This window comes from Sardina pilchardus, chromosome 10 (assembly GCF_963854185.1).
Source record: "Sardina pilchardus chromosome 10, fSarPil1.1, whole genome shotgun sequence".
Taxonomy (NCBI): Eukaryota; Metazoa; Chordata; class Actinopteri; order Clupeiformes; family Clupeidae; genus Sardina; species Sardina pilchardus.
This window is the reverse complement of record NC_085003.1, coordinates 25,338,289-25,358,639: the sequence shown is the minus strand read 5'-3', so window position 1 is coordinate 25,358,639 and position 20,351 is coordinate 25,338,289. Positions and strand designations below refer to the sequence as shown.

The 20,351-nt window shown below is 43.9% G+C and overlaps 2 protein-coding genes across 3 annotated transcripts in view; both read left to right on the top strand.

Annotated features, from left to right (window-relative positions):
• Positions 1 to 5,691: 5,691 nt before the first annotated feature.
• si:ch211-194m7.8 (olfactomedin-4) lies at positions 5,692 to 8,872 on the top strand. The gene is made up of 5 exons (XM_062548154.1): positions 5,692 to 5,843; positions 6,397 to 6,555; positions 7,184 to 7,396; positions 7,654 to 7,786; positions 8,002 to 8,872. Exons 1-5 carry the CDS (start codon positions 5,742 to 5,744, stop codon positions 8,811 to 8,813), a joined length of 1,419 nt encoding a protein of 472 aa, XP_062404138.1. The 5' UTR covers positions 5,692 to 5,741; the 3' UTR covers positions 8,814 to 8,872.
• Positions 8,873 to 13,902: 5,030 nt separating this feature from the next.
• bcl2l13 (BCL2 like 13) overlaps positions 13,903 to 20,351 on the top strand; it is a 28,189-nt gene continuing 21,740 nt past the window's right edge. The window contains exons 1-3 of one of the 2 annotated variants that reach the window (XM_062547266.1): positions 13,903 to 14,094; positions 14,988 to 15,142; positions 20,230 to 20,325. In XM_062547266.1, coding sequence (XP_062403250.1) covers positions 15,016 to 15,142; positions 20,230 to 20,325 — 223 coding nt within the window. In that variant the 5' untranslated portion in view covers positions 13,903 to 14,094; positions 14,988 to 15,015. Of the gene's footprint in view, positions 14,095 to 14,956; positions 15,143 to 20,229; positions 20,326 to 20,351 lie in introns of both variants that reach the window. The other variant, XM_062547267.1, reaches the window with a different exon arrangement.

Genomic DNA, 20,351 nt, shown 5'->3' with positions numbered 1-20,351 from the left:
GAGAGAGAGAGAGAGAGGGGGGGCAGGGGAAAGAGGAGGAAGGAGAAAAGAGAGAGAGAGATGGAGAGACAAAGGAGGAAGAGACAGAGGAAGGGAGAAAAGGGAGAGGGAGAGGAGCGGGGGATGTATAGAGGCAGGAGGGTGGAGAGATAAGATGGAGATGGGGAGAGGTGTGGGCTGTGCTGGCTACGTTGCTTGGCCACTCTCTATCTCTCTGGAGTTTTTCTCTTCCTCTTCTCCTTCTCCTTTTTTAGCCTAGTTCCACCCATCCCCCCATCCGTTCCTGTACAAATAGATTAAATTCTGTCCTTTTCCTCCTTCTTTCCACAAAAACGTTGAAAGCCATTTTGTTATATTGTCACCTGCTTTCATTTTTTTCTCTTTTGTCTGTAAGATTGTGAGTATAACTGTTTTCTGGCCCCAACAAACACCCACTGCCAAACCACACACATACACACACACACACACACACACACACACACTCTGCCAAACCACACACACTGCCAAATCACACACACACACACTTGTCCCATGAAGAGTGATTCTAAGGGCATTAAGGAGTGATACTGATTCTGAGCTCATGACCCAAAGACCAAGAGGAGACAATAGAGAGTGGCCACACCAAGATCACACACACACACACACACACACACACACACACACACACACACACACACACACACACACACACACACACACACACACACACACACACACACACACACTCATATACACCCACCCACCCACCCCCACACACACATACACACACTCATATACACACACATGCTGACTGGACATTACACTGAAGGGCTTAAGACCTGGCATTTGACGCTAAGACCGCGTTCAGGAACCTGGACATAGAGGTCGGAGGTCAGAGGAAGTCACCTCTGGGTGGTCAGCTCAGTGACGTCACAACAGACTGGACTTTTAGGACGACATGACCGTAGAATCAGGCGAGCTGCCCACTCTACCACCCCAGGGCCCGTGCAGTTCTCCCACTCACCCAAGAGGGCGTCAGAAGCATGTACCTGTTCACCCAACCCCAGACCAAGCTACAGCACAGCCCAGCATATACACCACCCAACCCCAGACCAAGCTGCTCCACAGCTCAGCATAGACACCACCCAACCCCAGACCAAGCTGCCAGCACAGCCCAGCATATACACCACCCAACCCCAGACCAAGCTGCACCACAGCCCAGCATATACAGTACACCACCCAACCCCAGACCAAGCTAAGCTGCCAGCACAGCCAAGCATAGACACCACCCTACCCCAGATCAAGCTGCACCACAGCCCAGCATATACAGTACACCACCCAACCCCAGACTAAGCTGCACCACAGCCCAGCCCAGCAACACCACCCAGCCCGTGTGCAGTCCATTCCAGCAGCAGCCCAGCCAAAACCAGCTACAATTCAGCCATAGCCCAGCTATGGCTCAGCTCAAGCCAAAGCCTGTCCTCTCCTCCTAGATCCTACGATCTTACACCATGTTTATACCAAAGCCACACACACATTGACATGCACACACACACACACACACACACACATACACACACACAGATACGTATGCACGCACGCATGCACCCACACACACACAGAGATAGGTCTACTAGTATGTGATCACATATTGCGGACTGAGAATCAGCCCTATTGGGGTAACAGACATGCAGAAACACACACACACACACACACACACACACACACACACACACATACTGTACACATTCATTCTGGGGCTGATATGGCTAACATTAGTCTGATTCACTGTATTGTTCATACTGTGTTGAGCCTGGGACTCCCGGTCCCCAGTCACACACAGACGCAGTAGAGGAGCTGGCTCAGAGTCATCCGTGACGAGGAGCAAGAGACGGCCCAGATAGCTCACTAACCCTGGGGGCTGGGACCTGGCCCTGTCCTGCTGAGATGGAGGTCCGCTGCGCCATGTCTGTCTGTTAGCGGCGGGGCTATCTGGAGCTAACTGCTCCAAGCTCAGAATGTAGGGTAACGCCCTCCCTTAAACCACCCTCCCTTCTCATATAACGTGGTGCCCCGCGGCTCACAGGCTCTCTCAGCGGCCCCCTCCACCCCCCACTCACCACCTGGCCGTCAAAGCCCCCACCCGTGAAGCTACGGCCTCCTGCGCTAACCTCTCGTCACGCAGCACCAGCCTCTACTCGGACGTGCGACGACAGGGTGCCCAGAGCCCACAGACGTGGCCTTAAACTCTCCTCGTGTGGTGCCCAGGCCCTACGTCTCCCGTCTCCTCTCAGCTCCGCCAAGGCTGCTGCTGCGTTCACATACGTGCTAGACACACACACACACACACACACACATACACAGTCACAGAAAATACCCTGTTGTTAGTAGCAGCTCTGAGATCTGGAGAACTGCACGGCACTGCAAGTGTATGAGTGGACGCAGATTTACTCACTGACCGACAAAACAAAAATAGGAAGCAGTTGACCACACCATACGTGCTCTGTAGCAGAGAGAGAGGTGTGTGAGAGATAGAGAGAGGACATACTGTACTGTAGATACAGGAACAGAGGACAGAAAATTGTGGAGGTGTGTGTGTGTTTGTGTGAGAGAATGCAAGCAGTGAGTATGCAATTTCAGGACTATGTCTTTGGAGAAGGATGTTGATATTGTTATTGTAACATAAACATGCAGTGCTTGTTGATTACATAGGCTCTTTGCAAAGAACATGGGACATACACACACACGCACACACATACACACCCTCACACAAACTCTCTACCATCTTCTCTCTTACATATACATATAAATATATCTAATATATATTAAATGTATTTGCCTCCTCCGCTCCTTGCCTCTGTTTGCATGCTCTGTTAGTCATGACGGTACAAGCCTGTGCTATTGTCTTACCTCCGTGTGACGTAGAGAATATTTCGCCTGTGGCTCCTGAATGTACTACCTTTGAAAGTGCTGTACAGTCCCTGCCCTTCCTCCGGCCTGGCCCACAGAACCCCTGCACTCTAGCTAGACTCTGTTGTTTTGTTTTCTTCTGCTTTTACTTTGGTGACCCAGACAGCGCCGCTGTCTTCCTCTGGCCCGGGTCTGGCTCAGATGTGGCGCTGAGGCCTCGTCCGAGCCCAGGTTCCGGGCCCCACGTGTTGTCATTGCAATGGAGCATCATTCCATTCGAAAACTGAGCTCTCCTCTTTTTATATTTTAGCTAGTAGCTCTTCTCCAGCCATTTAGAGTTTTTTTTGTTTTGTTTTGTTTGTTTTTGATGTTTTATTGATATCCATAAAATAATACTATTATCATTACCACTGTTAGCATAACTGAATTTGTAATGAGCAATACGTTGTGTTAATAGACAGACTGATTTAATAGTTTGAGTCTTCCTGCCCAGAGAGGACCTGACCCTGGTGCTGACCCTCGCCAGGTCAAGGGGTCAGGGGTCAGGGTCAGGGTCAGTGCCTGTCTGGGTGAGTCTTGAGGGCAGGAGCAGCGTCCTGCCTCTCCATAGCAACAGTGTTAATGGAATATGTACAGAACATCTATAAAGGAAATTGTCACTTTGTGTTCCGAATATGAAGCAAATAAAGAATTATAGAAAGAAAAGTTGTTTTTGTGTCATGGACCGTATAAGCAGGAATTCCCCATCCTGCTACTTGAAAACAAGATAATTGGTTGTAGCACTATCCTATTGCGGGGAGAGGGAATTTGAAAGACAACCGTTTATCCCATCCCTCTGATTGAGCCCTGCCTCTGGTGAGTTCCCAGACCTACATCTTGATGTGGGTCTGGCTCGTCAGGCTACATTTCCATATGACTGAATAAGAGGTGTATTCCTGCAATGATGCTTGAGCTTTGACTAGCCGATCTAACTGAACCTGAGAGGTGTATGCAACATGATTAGACCTGAATATATGTCCCTCTGAGATAACACCACAGGAGGCATTGAAGTGTCCCTCTGAGGTAAATACCCCTGGAGCATTGCATTGAAGTGTCACTCTTGAGGTAATGCCCCTGGAGCATTAAAGTGTCCCTCTGAGGTAGTACCTCTGGAGCATTGAAGTGTCCCTCTGAAGTAATACCTCTGGAGCATTAAAGTGTCCCTCTGAGGTAATACCTCTGGAGCATTGGAGCATTGAAGTGTCCCTCTGAGGTAGTACCTCTGGAGCATTAAAGTGTCCCTCTGAGGTAGAGCCTCTGGAGCATTGAAGTAAGGGGATTGGATGTTTGCGCTGTACATCATCCTCAAGGGTGTGGTGAGATTATTATGACCTTCCTACTCAACTGTCAACTGAAGGGATCTCTGGTTTGATTAGATAAACAGTAGGTGAACTGTAAGATGATAAAGGAAGTTGGAGAGATGAAAGTCATGCTCATATTTTGACATATTTGACGAGAACCACAGAAATCTCATGGGCCATATTTGAACGATGCAAAGTGCAAAGTCTAGCCAAAGCTAATTGAAAAACAAGGCAAAATCAATTTGCTAATTTGACACCATGGGTAAAACCTTAATCACAAACACCAGGTCAGCTCAATGCCCCAACACGCAATAGCTATACAGTTCATGCAGAAGAACGTTGAGCCTCATATATGCTGACACCTATGAAACTATGCCTGAACCTGAGTATAATAAATTCCCTCGCTTCCTTGTCCCCACTGAATACCCTTATTTGGTGCACTTTCTGTTCTTCTTTTCCATCCATTCACAAAGCCACAGGATTGAGCAATACCTTCAAATGAGGCCCAACATACACTACAGTACTTTCTGTCGTCATCCAGGACTCTTGTATGGCCTGCATTACACACCACCATAAACATGATGAGTTTTTATTATGATAGAGATAAACAGTACAGTCTCGTCTAGTTCCACAGGTTAAAGCTCAATTTGCTGACTCCTATAATTTCTTTCTTTGACATTATATGACATGAAATGAAATGATCATTTTGGGAAGAGGTTACTGTTTAATAACTGCTATTTCCAAAGTTCTCTCATTTTCTACCATACAGTATTACATGAGCACTCATTCCAGCCTCTTGATATACTGTCCTACTGCAACTATATTATTCCAGAAATGCAGATTTCTCATACATTTCTCATATTTTCAACACATAACATAGCAGTCATATATTTATGACACATAACACATACCATAATTTCCCAACTATTAGCCGCGGTTTATACATTGATTTTGCTAAATTTCTTCAGTTATGAGGTTAATACAAGGGGGAAGTTAATATGGTCAAAGTATGGTTTATGGTATGATATGATATGGTATGGTATTTGATATGATATGGTTTTGAGTGTTGGCTCGCATAAATCACCGTCCTGCAGCTTGCACACAATGCGGCTAATAAACAGGACATTGTTGTATTCAGCCTACACTCAGACGGCTTCCATAATGGTCAAACTCAATGGACATCAGTTATTGATTTGTTGATTCATGTTTGTCTTCCCTTTAGTGACATACAATATGTAATAAAAGGCCCCCCTTCACTAAGTAGGAAGTGTGGACTGCATGCCTTTCCTTCGTGCTTGGCCTTCTGGTGAGTTGCAACACTGCTGTGGTGTTGATTGAGCAAAGTGAGTTTCCCCACTTCTGACACAGCACTCTCACTCTCACTTCTCCATCACACACACACATACACACACATACACACACACACACATCCACGCACGACCACCGTGAGAAACACTCCCATGTGGCTCACGGCATCTGCTGGATTTATAAACCTGCTGCTCAGCACAGCCGATGCTCTTCTCACTCGCTATGCTGGATCACCACAGTCTCCGCTCTACTCCCTCAGCACCAGCTAACACCATGCTGGGCCTTCTGCTCATCCTCTCGCTCACTGTGAGTTCAGCCCAGAGGGCGTTCGTTTATATAGCAGTATAAGTATTGACATTTAGAGGATTTATCTTATTTTGTCTTCATTATTAATACTTATTATATGAATGTCATAACAACTGTATCAACATTGCTCATTGTTAATGCTAATATTACTATATGAAAACACTTTCCTTTAAAAGTTCCGAAGCGTGCATTAATACTGAGCACATTTTAGCTGTAACCAATGCTTACATACAGTACCTTTGCCTTTTGAAGACTTCATGGCGATCATACTGCTACAAGCAGAGATGTGGTCTAATGTAGCCATGCACATATTTAAACAAATGGCCATTGACATTTGCTTACCTCATTCTCTAATACTTTATAGCTTACATGTATCTTGTACATTTGGTCATTTATTGGATGGAAATGTAAAATAATAATACATATTTTTTATTTCTAAACAATCAATTATTTTATACATTAGTTAATTCGTTTTTTAATTAGCTATTTAAAAATGTGTGTCATTTGCCCTTCAGCTAATTTGAACTTTTTAAATGTGTGTGTGTGTGTCTAGGAGAGTGTCCATCCTCAGCGGTTGAGTGGGCAGCTACGTGACGGTTCTTGTGTGTGTGATGCGAGTAGCCTCGCGTGGACTTTCCCCGCTGTAAAATATGAAAACGTATCCAATCTGGTGCAGGACTGTGGGGATGCTCTTCACAAGCTCCAAGCACAGGTAGGTTTACACACACACACACACACACACACACACACACACACACACACACACACACACACACACACACACACACACACACACACACACACACACACACACACAAACTTTTCACACACTCTATCTCTTTCTTCTTTGAAAAATGACCATCTTTTCAAGACTAACAGACACTGCTCATACATACTGTACAATTCCTACAACTTCAGGTTGGTGTACGGTACATCAAGATGTGTATGGAAGTAAGGTTAGAGCTATTGCTTGCCAGTACGTGGAAATGGCGGTAGTGTCTAGACTAGTGGTTCAGTGGTTTAACAATTTTTCATTATATATATTCATATAATTTGAAGTGATTATTTTGTCTTCATGAAACAGAACATCTTGAGGACTACTAAAGTACCACCACAACAGAGAGTCCGCACACCACGGTATCCGCACCACAGTCTAGACATTGTGACAATCTTCGTCATTCAATAATGAGGCAACGAGCTGTCTGTTTTGCGCAAGCATAAAAAAAAAAAAAAAAAACCCTGAAGCACCCTTACCACCAATCATGCAAATGTGTAGTCTGTGAGAGGCAGGGAGGTTGGAACCAATTTCAAGGCAATACATGGCGTTGTCTGACACACAGGTTGAGGAGACGGAAGCTACGATGCCACAACTTTTGGCCAATGTTGTAAATGTGACGCGGCGTCTGGGCCAGTTCCAGTACCTGAACTCTAACGGCCTGTACAACGCGCTCCACCTGAAGCAGCTCAGCGCAGAGCTAGACCAGCTCCAGCAGGTCGCAGACATCACCCACAATGACAGCCCATCTAAAGACACCGTGAAACTCACCACAGAGGTACACCAGCACGCTCAACGACTCCGCAATTCAACCTCAGAGTACTGAATTTAGCAAGACTGGTTTAGTGGTTTGTTAAAAACTGTTTCAAAATATTACGCTTGTTAAATAACTAAGCTGTGATATCAAGTATGTATTCATAAGTATTAAATGTTAGAAGAACAGAACAGATGATGACACTACACTTTGATGGAAATAATAAGGATAGTATCACATTTACTGTATTATGAAGTTCATGGTAATTCATGTTTTACCAGATTGCCCAAGCTAAAGTGAATGTAGAGAAGATGTACAAAGACAACGTCTTCAATCTGGAGACGGTGAAAGAAAACTTACGCCGACTGAACAACCGTGTGCAATCCTGTCGCACCATCCCCACAGAATTTAGAAGTAAGCCATCTACCCCCAAAACAATTCTCCTTCATAGACATACGATTACAATTGTAGCCTCCTGCTTCCAGTGATGTAGATTTCCTATGCACAGCCAATGCATATGCCACTGCTACCTGTTTTATCCACTTTAAGTGAAGTGTGTGGTGGACCTTGGGATCGAACCCATGACCTTTCACCTCTGAGATACAGGAACAACTGTTCTCTCTCCACAGGCACCTGTTCTCAGCGCATCATGACCAACATCAGCGCCGCCGTCGTCACCAAGCTCAGCTCTTACGGGAAGTCCTACATAGCGGGGGCCTGGGGGCGCGAGACCAAGCTGGGCAGCGAGGACCGCTACTGGGTCCAGCCGCTCACCAGCGGCCATCGCTCCGGGAACGTCATGCGGACGTACAGCTCCTTCGGCGACTTCATGGCGTTCAAGAACTACAAGGACGAGTCCATCGCGCCCTCCAACACCCACGTCAACGCCATCCAGGGCCCGGGCACTCTGCTGTACGGAGAAGCTGTTTTCTACCAGTGCTACAACACACGGGAGCTGTGTCGCTTCGACCTCAAGACCCAGACCACGCTACGCAAGGCGCTCCCCGACGCCGGTTTCAACAACCAGTTCCCCTACTGTTACTACACCTGCTTCGACTGGAGCGACATCAACCTGTCGTCCGACGAGCGAGGCCTGTGGGTCATCTACTCCACGCTGGCTAACCACGGCAACCTGGAGGTGAGCCTGCTGGACGCCGACTCGCTCAACGTCACGCACACGTGGAAGACGCACCTGTTCAAGAAGTCCGTGACCAACGCCTTCATGGTGTGCGGGGTCCTGTACGCCACACGCTTCGTGGACACGTACCGCGAGGAAGTGTTCTACGCCTTCGACACCACCACGGGTCACGAGGACAACAGCTTGGCTCTGCCTCTGGAGAAGGTGGCCGCACGGGTAGCCAATCTGCATTACAACCCCCAGGACAGAAGGCTGTACATGTACAATGAAGGCTACCTTCTGGCCTACCAAGCTGTCTTCTAAAGTCTATGAGCGTCTTGGACCTGTGCTTTCATGTACTGGCAATAAAAGATGTTTGTGGATGATTTGTTGCAAAGTCATTTTATAACACATTTCAAAGATCTACACACACGGCCGGCGACGTAACATGGATTTATGGCTGGCGACGTCAAAATTGAATAAAATCTCTTGAAATGAACTGGGCAACGCATACAGCAAGTGGGACGACGGCTGTCGCATCAGTCTTATCAGTTTCTCTGATATCAGTCTCAACATTGTCCAACATTTTAGGGCAATGTTGATACGTCATATATACAATACAGCTGTGTGGTCAGAGTATCTCCACCGACTCGACGAGCGATCGCATTGCCAGTAGTGTGTGCAGTAAAGGGATTTCGAATTCACAGTGACGTTTTATTGTCGCATTGCAAGCCATGTGGGGTGGGGGGCTTTAATGAGGTATGAGGGATAAATAAAGTAATATAAGCATGTAATTAGAATGTTGCCATCTGAAGATCATGTAATAAAGAATCAGGAGACCTTTCTGTAGTCTTCTAAAAGGATCTATTTGTAGGTGTAATCACTCTCCATGTGCATTGTTTCCCCTATGTTGGTTTGGCATTCACAGTGATAATTATGTTCTAAATTGAAAGTAAAAGTAAAGGTGATGGTCTGCACACTGTAATGGCTCCAAAAACAGTTCTTTATTATTTAAAAAGGCAACGTTTCGATCAACAGATCTTCGTAAACCAAGTGAACAGGAGTGAATTTAACCCCTGTGTGAGAATGATGGATTTATTATTATATAGTCATAAAGACACAACACTTTCTATACATTCTAGGATAACGTGCTCGTAAAGCCACGTCCATGAGAAAGTGCATTTAGCCTCTGTCCTTCACATAGTGTGATTGTACCTTTCAAAGGATTGAAATGAGAAAACTCACTTTTCAATGTGAAGAGGATGTTACTGTTGGGAAACCAGATCTATGGCAAAGGGCACTGCCCAGGGGCCCCGTTGGCTATTGAAACTAACAAGTGATTGAAAATGAAACTTGCTGTGTTGTGTGACATAAAACATCCATAACAAATCTGTATTATACAGACGTGTTCAGCATGATGTTTCTTACATGTGGAGTTAAAGTAATTAAATAGTACTTTACACTGGGAGAGTGAATTCCAGGCTATATGACTCTGAAATCTGAAATAGTCTTCCTAGCTTCACATATTGTTGTTTACAGGCAGTAGCAAAATAAATGAAAATAAAGAACATTTCTAATTTAATATACTGTAAACGCCCATGAACCGGACAGCTGAACTCGTAACCTTCCTTGCCGCTTTATAAAGCAACTGTAAACTAAACTATTTATGGCTCAATGGTGCTGCAATAATGAAAGTGAAATTATGTTCCATGGACCTCTGAGGCCCAGATAAGACCCTCCTATCCCAGCTCTATGTTTATGGAACTCCCTTTTCCATTTATTGGAAATCGCCGCAGTGTCTCTCGCCATTCACTTTTCATTTCTAAAAGATTTCACAGCAGTGAACTTGACCTCCTCTGGATAATATCTGGTAAGTGTTTTCAATTTAACAAGACGTAAGTGCACATAGGAAAGTTATACAAGTGCACATGACTGATCAAAGTTTGTGAAACTACATTTAAGTTCCATGTTTACATCATTGAATTTAATAATGTTCACAGCCACTTGAATATACTGTACTACAGTTGATCCATTGATCCAGAAGGAGAGTAGGCTAACTAGAATGGTTTTGTCCCAAGACTCTTCTAATAGGGCCCTTGGTGATATCTGGAGGACAGACAGCATCAAGGAACAAAGAGTGTGAAAGAGGGAGAGAGAGAGAGAGAGAGCAACTAAGGATCATCATGTCATCACTGTGGAGTTCATTGGGAGATGTGGTGTCCAGTGTGACAGAGGGAGTAACTGGCATCATACAGACTGCTTTTGAAGAAGAGGACAGTCAAGAGGACGGAGACCAAAACCTCCCCACAGCCATTGGCGCCGTGATGGCAGGAACAACTGAAGTGGGCAAGGCCATGGCGAACACTTCACTGGGGCTCACTAAAGGGGTGACTAGCGGTGTGATAAGTGCCATTGGAGCAGCGCTCTCTGCGGGTAGCACCGAAGAAGCAATTGGAGCTGCGGCAGATATTTTCACTAAGTCAGTGACAGACGAACTTGTGGCCGGCGTGAAGGAGTTGACAGATGGCACGAAGATCGTTGTAAAGGGAGTTCGCCAGAGCGTTAAAGTCTGCGCTGATAAGTGAAAGAGCACTGCTGTATATGGAATGCAATGAACATGCAGCCGTAAAACACCAGTGTGATATAGTATGAATCACTGTGTTTAACACGTGTTGTTATGTTGTCTTTTTTATGGCAATATACTGGTCTATTCCTTTACATGTAATTGCATCACCTATTAATTATCTTATCTTACTTGTGTAACCCACTCAAAGATACCAAGCAGGGTCAAGTTATTTACAGTTTCATATATCATTTCTGGAATAGATGTTTCACATGCATATTATATTAGTCCAGAAGTTTAGAAGTACCGCCGTGTTTCCAAGTGAGAAGAAACATTCATTTTCACAACTATAAGGACATTACATTAAGAAACAGAAGATAAAAGGATAAATGTAGACTTCAACTTTCAATCTAGACTTTAACCCTGCACTGTTGCACTGTTGGACTTATTTGCACTACCATCTCACAAGGATCTCTGTTTTAGTATCTTTATCTTTACCATGTCATACTGTTGATTACATGTTGATTTGTTATTCTATCATCCTGTTTATATTGTTGTGTGTGGTGTCTTAAGCGGCCTTGAAATTCCCCTTGAGGAACAATAAAGTATCTATCTATCTCTATCTCTATCTCTATCTATGTCTCTATTCTGAGTAAAATTTAGTTAGTGCTCTCTTTCAGATGAGCGCAAAAAAAACATGTAACAAAATATGTTTTATTGTTTTCTTTTACCTCCTGAGAGGTTATATGACCTAAAACAGTATCTGAATTCTGCAGGATTTGGAAAGGACTATTTTCAGGACACCACTATTGGATACTTTCACTATCGGATACTATCAGGTTCAAAAAGAGTGTTGTGACATACGGAGGATGAATAGATTTACAGTACATAGGATCAGTTCTAAAACTATTTCAGTATTCAGATTCAGTATTCTAGAATACCATGCTCGTAAAGCCATGTCCATGAGAAAGTGCATTTAGCCTCTGTCCTTCACATAGTTGTGATTGTACCTTTCAAAGGATTGAAATGAGAAAACTCACTTTTCAATGTGAGGAGGATGTTACTGTTGGGAAACCAGATCTATGGCAAAGGGCACTGCCATTTACCATTGGCCCCGTTGGCCATTGAAACTAACAAGTGATTGAAAATGAAACCTGCTGTGTTGTGTGACATAAAACATCCATAACAAATCTGTATTATACAGACGTGTTCAGCATGATGTTTCTTACATGTGGAGTTAAAGTAATTAAATACTTTATACTGGGAGACTGAAACCCAGGCTATGTGTGAAATCTGAATCTGAAATATATTTGCCTACAGTCTTCCTAGCTTCACATATTGGCGCCGTCACGTCACAAAGTCACGTGTCAGTAAGGGGTGAATATCACACTGGTGTTACGACTGCATGTTTATATGAATCACCGTGTTTAACACAACATGTTGTTTAACCTTTGTATGGCAATATATTGGTAATTCCTTTATATGTAATTGCATTATGTTACTAATTCTCCTATTTTATTCTGCTGTAACAGAAACAGTATGTTTGTTCACTTCACATACAGCAACTGGATTTCCTTTCTGTGTATTTCAGCTCACTTTTCAGCTTGGTATTATCAGTTTAAGAAATAGAATCTTCGAATACAATACCACAAAAATAAATAATTTACTGCAGCGTGACCATAGGTGACTAACTCAAGACCTCTCAATAAAGGACAGTAATCTTGACATTTACGGGCAAAGGACAATAAATGAGAGTAAATAGCAGCTTAAAAAAAAAAAAAAAAAAATATATATATACATATATATATATATATATATATATAGGCCTATATGATAAACTGCCAGAAACAGGACAGCTTATGTCTTACCACTGTAACCTCTACGACCTTCCCCTCCGGTAAACAAACCATGATGTTAACTATTTATCCATGTTAATTATTTAGCTTTCACGGTGTTGCTGTAGGCCTAAAAATGAAAGTAAAAGAAGGCAGATGATGTTTCATGGACTTTACCTCTCCTTAAACTATTGCAACTGTGGCACAAGAATTTCACTTGTATTGCGTATATGTGACAATCAAAACTTAAATGTGCTCTAGGTGAAATATCACCACAGCTTTCCTCCTGGTAAGATGTGCTTCTCTGCTGTGACCTTAGGCTTATGCTTTCTAGGGAGGCTTTTATAGGGAGTTCAAACTCAAGTCACCAACATGGAGCGACCTGGGATATTGCGCTATTGGATTGTAATAAACATATTGACCACAAGGTGGAAGCAAGTGTCTGTGTGTCAATTTAGCCTACTATTTCATTTGTCAGAGACAATGAAACTAGTGTATTTGACAGCTTGTCACTGTCAGTAGTAGGTCCAGAGAGGGATTTAGAATTCTCAAAATGGTTGGTTGAATCATGATAAACCGTTGGTCAGAGGTTATAATTCAATAGTAATTGTGCTGAAATGATATTACTGCCCCTGTTCTGACATTATAGCCTTAGTCTACAGTGTACAATGAAATAATAAGGTGGTCAACCAATATTTGGAAACATCTCTGTGTCTATTTTTCATTGCTTGCGTCGTAAATTATGTAAGTTGTAGCCTTTGACATTCTACGCTGACGTGCTACGCAAACGCACGTCATGCAATAATTTGGCTGAATTGATGACTGCCTGTGTATCTTCTGCCAAGAGCCTAACGATTTGTAAATTCTATTTATGCATACTGTACTTCATAAAGTGAAGTGATCACGGCTCTGTCGGCGTGTTTTTATTTGTCCGGTGAAATTAGTTGCCCTTTGACCTTCCTTTAAAACATTCGCCCTTTGTGCTACATGGACAATTGTAGTTACATGACAATTCAAAGGGGGGTCGGCAAATGACTGCTGAAACTGTCTGCATAGTGGGACTGCTGCACGCAAATGCATCGTGGAAGTAGCCGTTAGCATACCAGCTAGTCACTAAACTCGCGTTGGTGCATGTGGAGGAAGTAGGTGTGCGCTTCCTAACGTTTTGTTCAGCGCACGTTGTTGGACCTGAGATTGACGAGAGGGGGTAAGTTGTGTTTTTATGAATGCAAAGTGCCTTTGTTTAACTGGTTAATCATGCAAACGTATAAAAGTTGTCATTCAGCCTAAACTTAAGCATAATTGCCAGGGTATCCCACAATTAGATGTGATGCGAGGTAGGTGTGGTTAGCAGTGAAATAAGAGTTGGAAGCATGAGCGCTTTCCGTACACAATGTACTAGTGCCGTTTGTGGGTCAATTGCAATACTGACCGTTTGTTTGAGCTGTCGAAATAAAGTTGCTTTATCTTCTTTGGTACTGTTCATTCCAGTCTGACATGAGTATTATTCTATTGAGGGCTGTTAACCGCAGATGCTCGCAAACTACCACAATGTACAGTTCAGCATGGTCGAGTGCTATCACTCGCCCAAGTTCATTTGGATAAACCAGTGTGGTGCTTGTGTGGTCAATTCAACAGTGCGGTGCTTGTCTGGTCAATTCAACAGTGCAACTGCCATAAAAAAGAATGTGCATAAAAAACAAAACATAATATGTTTGAACGATACATAAAATGTATGTGCCTGCCTGCCATGTGTGTGGTAGTGGGAGGTTGCCCTCCTCCTCAGCGATGTGGATAGTGCATGGCAATCTATTCATCATCGTGCTGTGCTAGCCTGTGATGTGCAGGCTAAAATATTTGGAGAGTTTGATAAACACATAGGCTACATATATTGCTTCAACAGCAATCCCCAGCTGTAATCACTATCTCCCCATGATGGAATGTAATTTACAGAACACACTCTCGTAAATCGTGTAGTGAGATTTTGTGTTATCTTACTCTTTTGCCATGTGGTCTCAGAGGGCTTCCTGTGCGTTTAAGTTGTGACCGTTTTTGTGACTGACTGACAGCAACCTGAGGATTGCCCGTACATGTGCCCAGATTTGCTGCCAGTAAAGAAAAAGCTGCCATGGATCGGGTCCAACCAACCACAGTACCAGAGGGGTTCCGCTACGAGACTCGCTACGTTGTCCTCAGTTACCTGGGCCTGCCACCGGCCCTACGACCGTCAGAAGCGCGACCCACCTCTGCAGAAGGTAAGCTACCCGCCCTAACAACTAATCATGGTTGTGACGCATGTTGAAACCTTTTGAAGTCTGTAATGTCCCCAGGGGTATTTCCAAAGGGGTGCAAGGACGGGGTCAGTGTCTATGAGCAGATCCTGTGGCGGACTTTGATGATCTCAAAAGGTGTATTACGTGTGACAAACTTTAAGGACCCCTGAGGGAGATGGGGGCCACACCCACAGCTACTATGATAATTATTGTGAAAATTAAACATACAGTACACATAAACTCATGGAGGAATCCAAACGGACCTATTAAAAAGAATGGACACAATGATTGAGACATTAAAAAAAAAAAACCTTGAATTATCCATCTGCATAGTTTGTGCCGGTCTCCTGCACATGATTATATTACATTGGATTAGATCAACTTCATTGTCCTTGTGCAGTAGAAGTACATAGTACAAGTACAGAGACAACAAAATGCTGTTAGCGTTAGCATTATGTACACGGTCCAATGAGTTTTTGTTAAAGGGTTAACTCCTAGTGGGCATTCACATGTGCAGTCTTGCTATTCCATCAAATCACAACATTGCCATTGTCTGACTATGGCCTGGAGCTGGTATTTGTCATGAAACAGGTTTGAGGGAATGGATTGGATTTGGTGAATAGGAAACAGAAGAGGTATGCAGATTGTCCCTGTTAACACGGTTCACCAGTCCACTGCCTGAAGGTTATCTGGTGTTTGTGATTTCATCACCTTTCTATCTACACGTTGTGCTATCAAAATCTCACTGGAGCTAAAGACTGAATCCCATTGGCCCTTTTTTACTGAATCAATCCTGGTTTTGTACCTCTCTTGTCTTGGCATTTTCACACAAATGCCAACCAAATATCAGCCACCACTACCACTACCCTATAACACACTGGTTGACGAGCAGAAAGGGCTGTGGCACTCATCTCTCTGTGAGGCTGATGTGTTAAGATTGTAACTGCTTACACTGTGTTTGCACTTTGCTGTCACCAGGCCGCAGAAACCGCACGGCGTTCCTTCTTTTTTTTTTTACGTCCCACTAAACCTGAAGCTCATCTCGTAGTGGGCGCTTTTCTCCGCCCCTCTTGCTGTTAAGCGCGTCTCCTTCCATGTCGTGTTGCGAACTTCCCACTTTCCCCTGGACCTTCCCATGAATGCATGCATGCGCATGACTGAGAATTTAGCCCAACTTGCCATGCAAAATGTGTGGTCTGTTCATACATGCCATGTTTTAAGGCGCTCTTAGCAAAAAATTAACATCTGAAACAGGCGCAATTGATTTTGCACGTTTGTCCCTGTGTGTTTGTTTTCTGGTCTGCCTTTAACTTCGATCTCATCCAGATTGTGAGAAATGCTTCTGTGGTTCAGTCAGCGGCCAAGAGAAGAATGTCGGGTTCTCTGAGGTTGAAGCTGACCGGAGGGACAGGACGAGCTGTTCAAGTGGAGAGTCACTGCCATGCAGACCAGAGTGATTTCACACCATTGTGAAGAAAACACACCCATGCTACACTACTAGTCACCAGTTGTAGTGTGTGTTTCCTCTCATATTGGAGTGTGTAGACAGACGTTGCTGTGGTAGTCATGCTTATTGGTCAGTTAGATGTGCTGACTAAGTAGTAGTTAGCTTAGCACTGATCTGGCTTGCGGAGCTTGTTGTCTTTGTCTGTCTGTACCTTCCTGCCTGCCCGGCTGCCTGTTTTGCCCCTTCCCATCATGCTCTTTGGCTTCTGCCGGCTCTCACTTTTACACTCTCCCCAACACTTCCCCCCCACCCACCCCCCCCTCCCCAAGCAGCATGTTTATTCTGGGTGCTGGGGCTTCCATTGGTGGATTATCCCTCGAAACGTTCCCATCTTTTGCTGTGTGTGGGGGGTGAACAGTTCACTGGTGCGTGTGTGCGACCACGCTAGGCAGCACGCGATGAGAGCGAGGCAACAGTGGAAGCCTCCAAGGCAGTGGACTGGATAAAGATGAGGGAGACAGAGAAAAATGTTATGAAGAAGAATCGTGTTGCTCACTGTAGAGATATATGTGTGTGTACACCGCACAGACATACACACATGCCTGTAAAGCACTTTGTGTTCCAGTTTGTGCCTGAAAAAACGTGCTATATAAATAAAACGTACTTATTTACCTACTTACTCGTCCACACAAAAAAAGAAATAGCTGGCCATTGTGTGGTAAGCCAGCCATTGTTTCCCTCCCCTCCACCTTCATTTTTTATTTATTTTCTGTTGGAAGAAGAATCAATAGAACAGAGAAATCTTTAAACAATAGACTGCTGGGGGGGTTCTTTACTGCTCTGTCTGGCCCCGTCTCAAAAGGCAGGAGTACTACACTGCTGTCTGTTCATGATGTTTAATCATACTGTAGTGGAGGCAGAAGTGGCTGTCTGCTTGCTTGCCTGAGGGTGTCCGTAGCCTTTGCATAGTAGCTCTGCGAGGGATGCATGATATCAGTAGAACATCGGTATTGGCAGACAAAGTAAGAGCACTATTATTTAGATAAAGAATTTTATTATCAGCACGAGCAGATAAATCAGGAGGACTATACCAGCGCAAACGATGAGGCTTGCAGAGGAAGCATCATGCAGATCTGTGAAAATAGGATGATACTTTGATTTTTTATTTGAAACAGTCAAATTACATGTGTCAAATCACATATTATACATTTACACTCCAAGTTGAGAATTTTCTTATTTAGTATAAGTGATATTTCTAGGGTTAGTATCTGCAACAAATAGACCATCATGTGAAGCATTAATAGTTTATCCTAGCATAGGACAGACACAAACAGGAAATAAGAGGTGTGTAGCAGAGGGAGAGAGCAATGACCCCCACCCAGCCTCAAACCCAGGACTCTAGTCTAGGGCACTAAACCTGCAGCTTGACCGCAACTGCGAAGCTCTGGGCTCCTTGGTATGGCAGTCATAGCATACAGTAATTTCCCGCATATAAGCCGCATTGTGTATAAGCTGCAGGACAGTGTTTAGTGCAAGTTAAAATAAACAAAACCATATTAACACTATATTAACTGCCCCCCTGTAATAACCTCATGGCTGAAGAAATTTAGCAAAATCAATGTATAAGCCGCGGCTAATAGTCTGGAAATTACGGTATAGTCAACTCTAATGATGGCAATCCGTCGTAATGTTTATATTTTGCCATCAGCATTGGCTCTCGGCAAAATGAGTTATTGAGAAATATTGGTGTATTAAAAATGGTCAGAAATCCAATACATTGAGTATCCCTATAAGCTTAGCATCATAGCACATTTGCTAATCATTGCACCTTGACATGTCTGGACCAAAGGTTCGTCTTTATGAAACTCTTTGTTCTGTGGTCGCCTATTGAGCTTTACACACGACTGACTCCCTGTAAAACATTACAGAACGTATGCATTAGTATGTCACTGAACTCCGTACCCTCTTGACTCTCTCTCCCAACGCGCCAGATAGTGTGATGCAATATGAGGAGGTGAAGACGAAATGTTACAGCACATGTGTAGAGTATTTGGGCTCGCCATGGTTGAAATGAGCAGTGTTGTTACAATATGGTTTGTGTGTTTTGCATGCATGCATTTGAAGTGGTCTCAGAACATGTGTAAAGCTATGTGTAAGATGGTGAATTGACTGTAATCAGATTAATTGATCTCAATATCATAGAATCAGTAGTTATATCAACATGTAGATATACACTGCCTGGCCAAGGTCACACGCCTTTTAGCTTTGATTACAGCATGCATTTGCTGTGGCATCGTTTCCACAAGCTTCTACAAGCTATGTTTCAAAAAATCCCCCATTTATTTTCGTTCAGCGTTGCATTCATTTTTCACCAAGATCTTGTATTGATGACGACCGGATAATCAGACCGCTGAATCTTCTCCAGCACATCCCAAAGATTCTCAGTGGGGTTAAGGTCTTGACTCTTGTGGTGGCCAAACCATGTGTGAAAATGAAGTCTCATCATGCTCCCTGAACCACTCATTCACAATTTGAGCCCAATGAATCCTGGCATTGTCATAGTGTATTCAGGTAGTCAGCTGACCTCATTCTTTGATCACATAACGTTGCTGAACCTAGACCTGACCAACTGCAGCAACCCCTGATCATAGTATTGCCCTCACAGGGCTCTTACCTATTTGCTTAGTTAAATCCAGTGACCTTTTTTTGGCCAGCCAGTGTATAAATCCACTTTCTTTAATTCTATTTAAGTCTTGCAGATGAAGGTATGATGCTGTACCAAAAAGCATTGGTGCTGGATGTAGGGAGATGGCCTGTGGCTTGTGTTGCCTGGCTCATATATAACACTTAGTATGTCAGTAGTTCTTCTGTGGGTTTTGATATAGACACTGTGTGGCTTTAGTGTCTGACCACACTAGTTAACCTATAGCTAGCATACTGTAACACCGTGTCCTAACCAAACGCAACGCGAGCTAATATTAGCGATAAAATCCGTTTGATTCCACTGTTTTCAATTGGAGTGTCGTGACTGCAAGCGACGCGAGCAGCGCGACGCAACGCGACGTTTTGAGAGAATTTTGGTCGGACGCCCCGTTTCTATTTTCTTTTTGTTGGTCGCATTGCTCTGCTATTTTCAATGAGAAATATGGAATCCCGTGAGGGATGGCATATTGAACGGATTCAGTGTAGACAGACGACATTGACAGTCGCTCGCTTGGATGAGGTTAGGACAAGGTGTAAGTCTTTCTAATGTGGAAACACAGCACTCAAAGTACCCTCTATAAAAATGCATGGGTTTAGTTTGTAACGCCAATATGGCAGTAGTCTATACATATCCCGCCCCTCCCTGCATGCCCTGCCATTCACTTGAATAGGAGAATAGCTGCCTGATGACCGCCCCCAGAGTGCATTACCAAGATGGCTGTATATATTGCAGTCTCAGATATGTCCTAAAATAGGATAAGATTCCTAAGATACATTTTCATAAAGGAATGATAAAATAATGATAACAAAATAAAACTCCCTGCTGGGCCGAGTGGTGATGTGATGTCTTGTGGCGTGTGTGTGTGTGTGTGTGTGTGTGTGTGTGTGTGTTTGTGTGTGTGTGTGTGTTGAACCACAGGTGGCGATGTGAAAGAGGAGGAAAGAGAGAGGAACAGAAGAATAAGGTCAGAGATCGACTCCGAGTTGAAACTACTGGAGGAGGAGATTGCAGCCTGTGAGTACTGAAATAGACCTAAACAA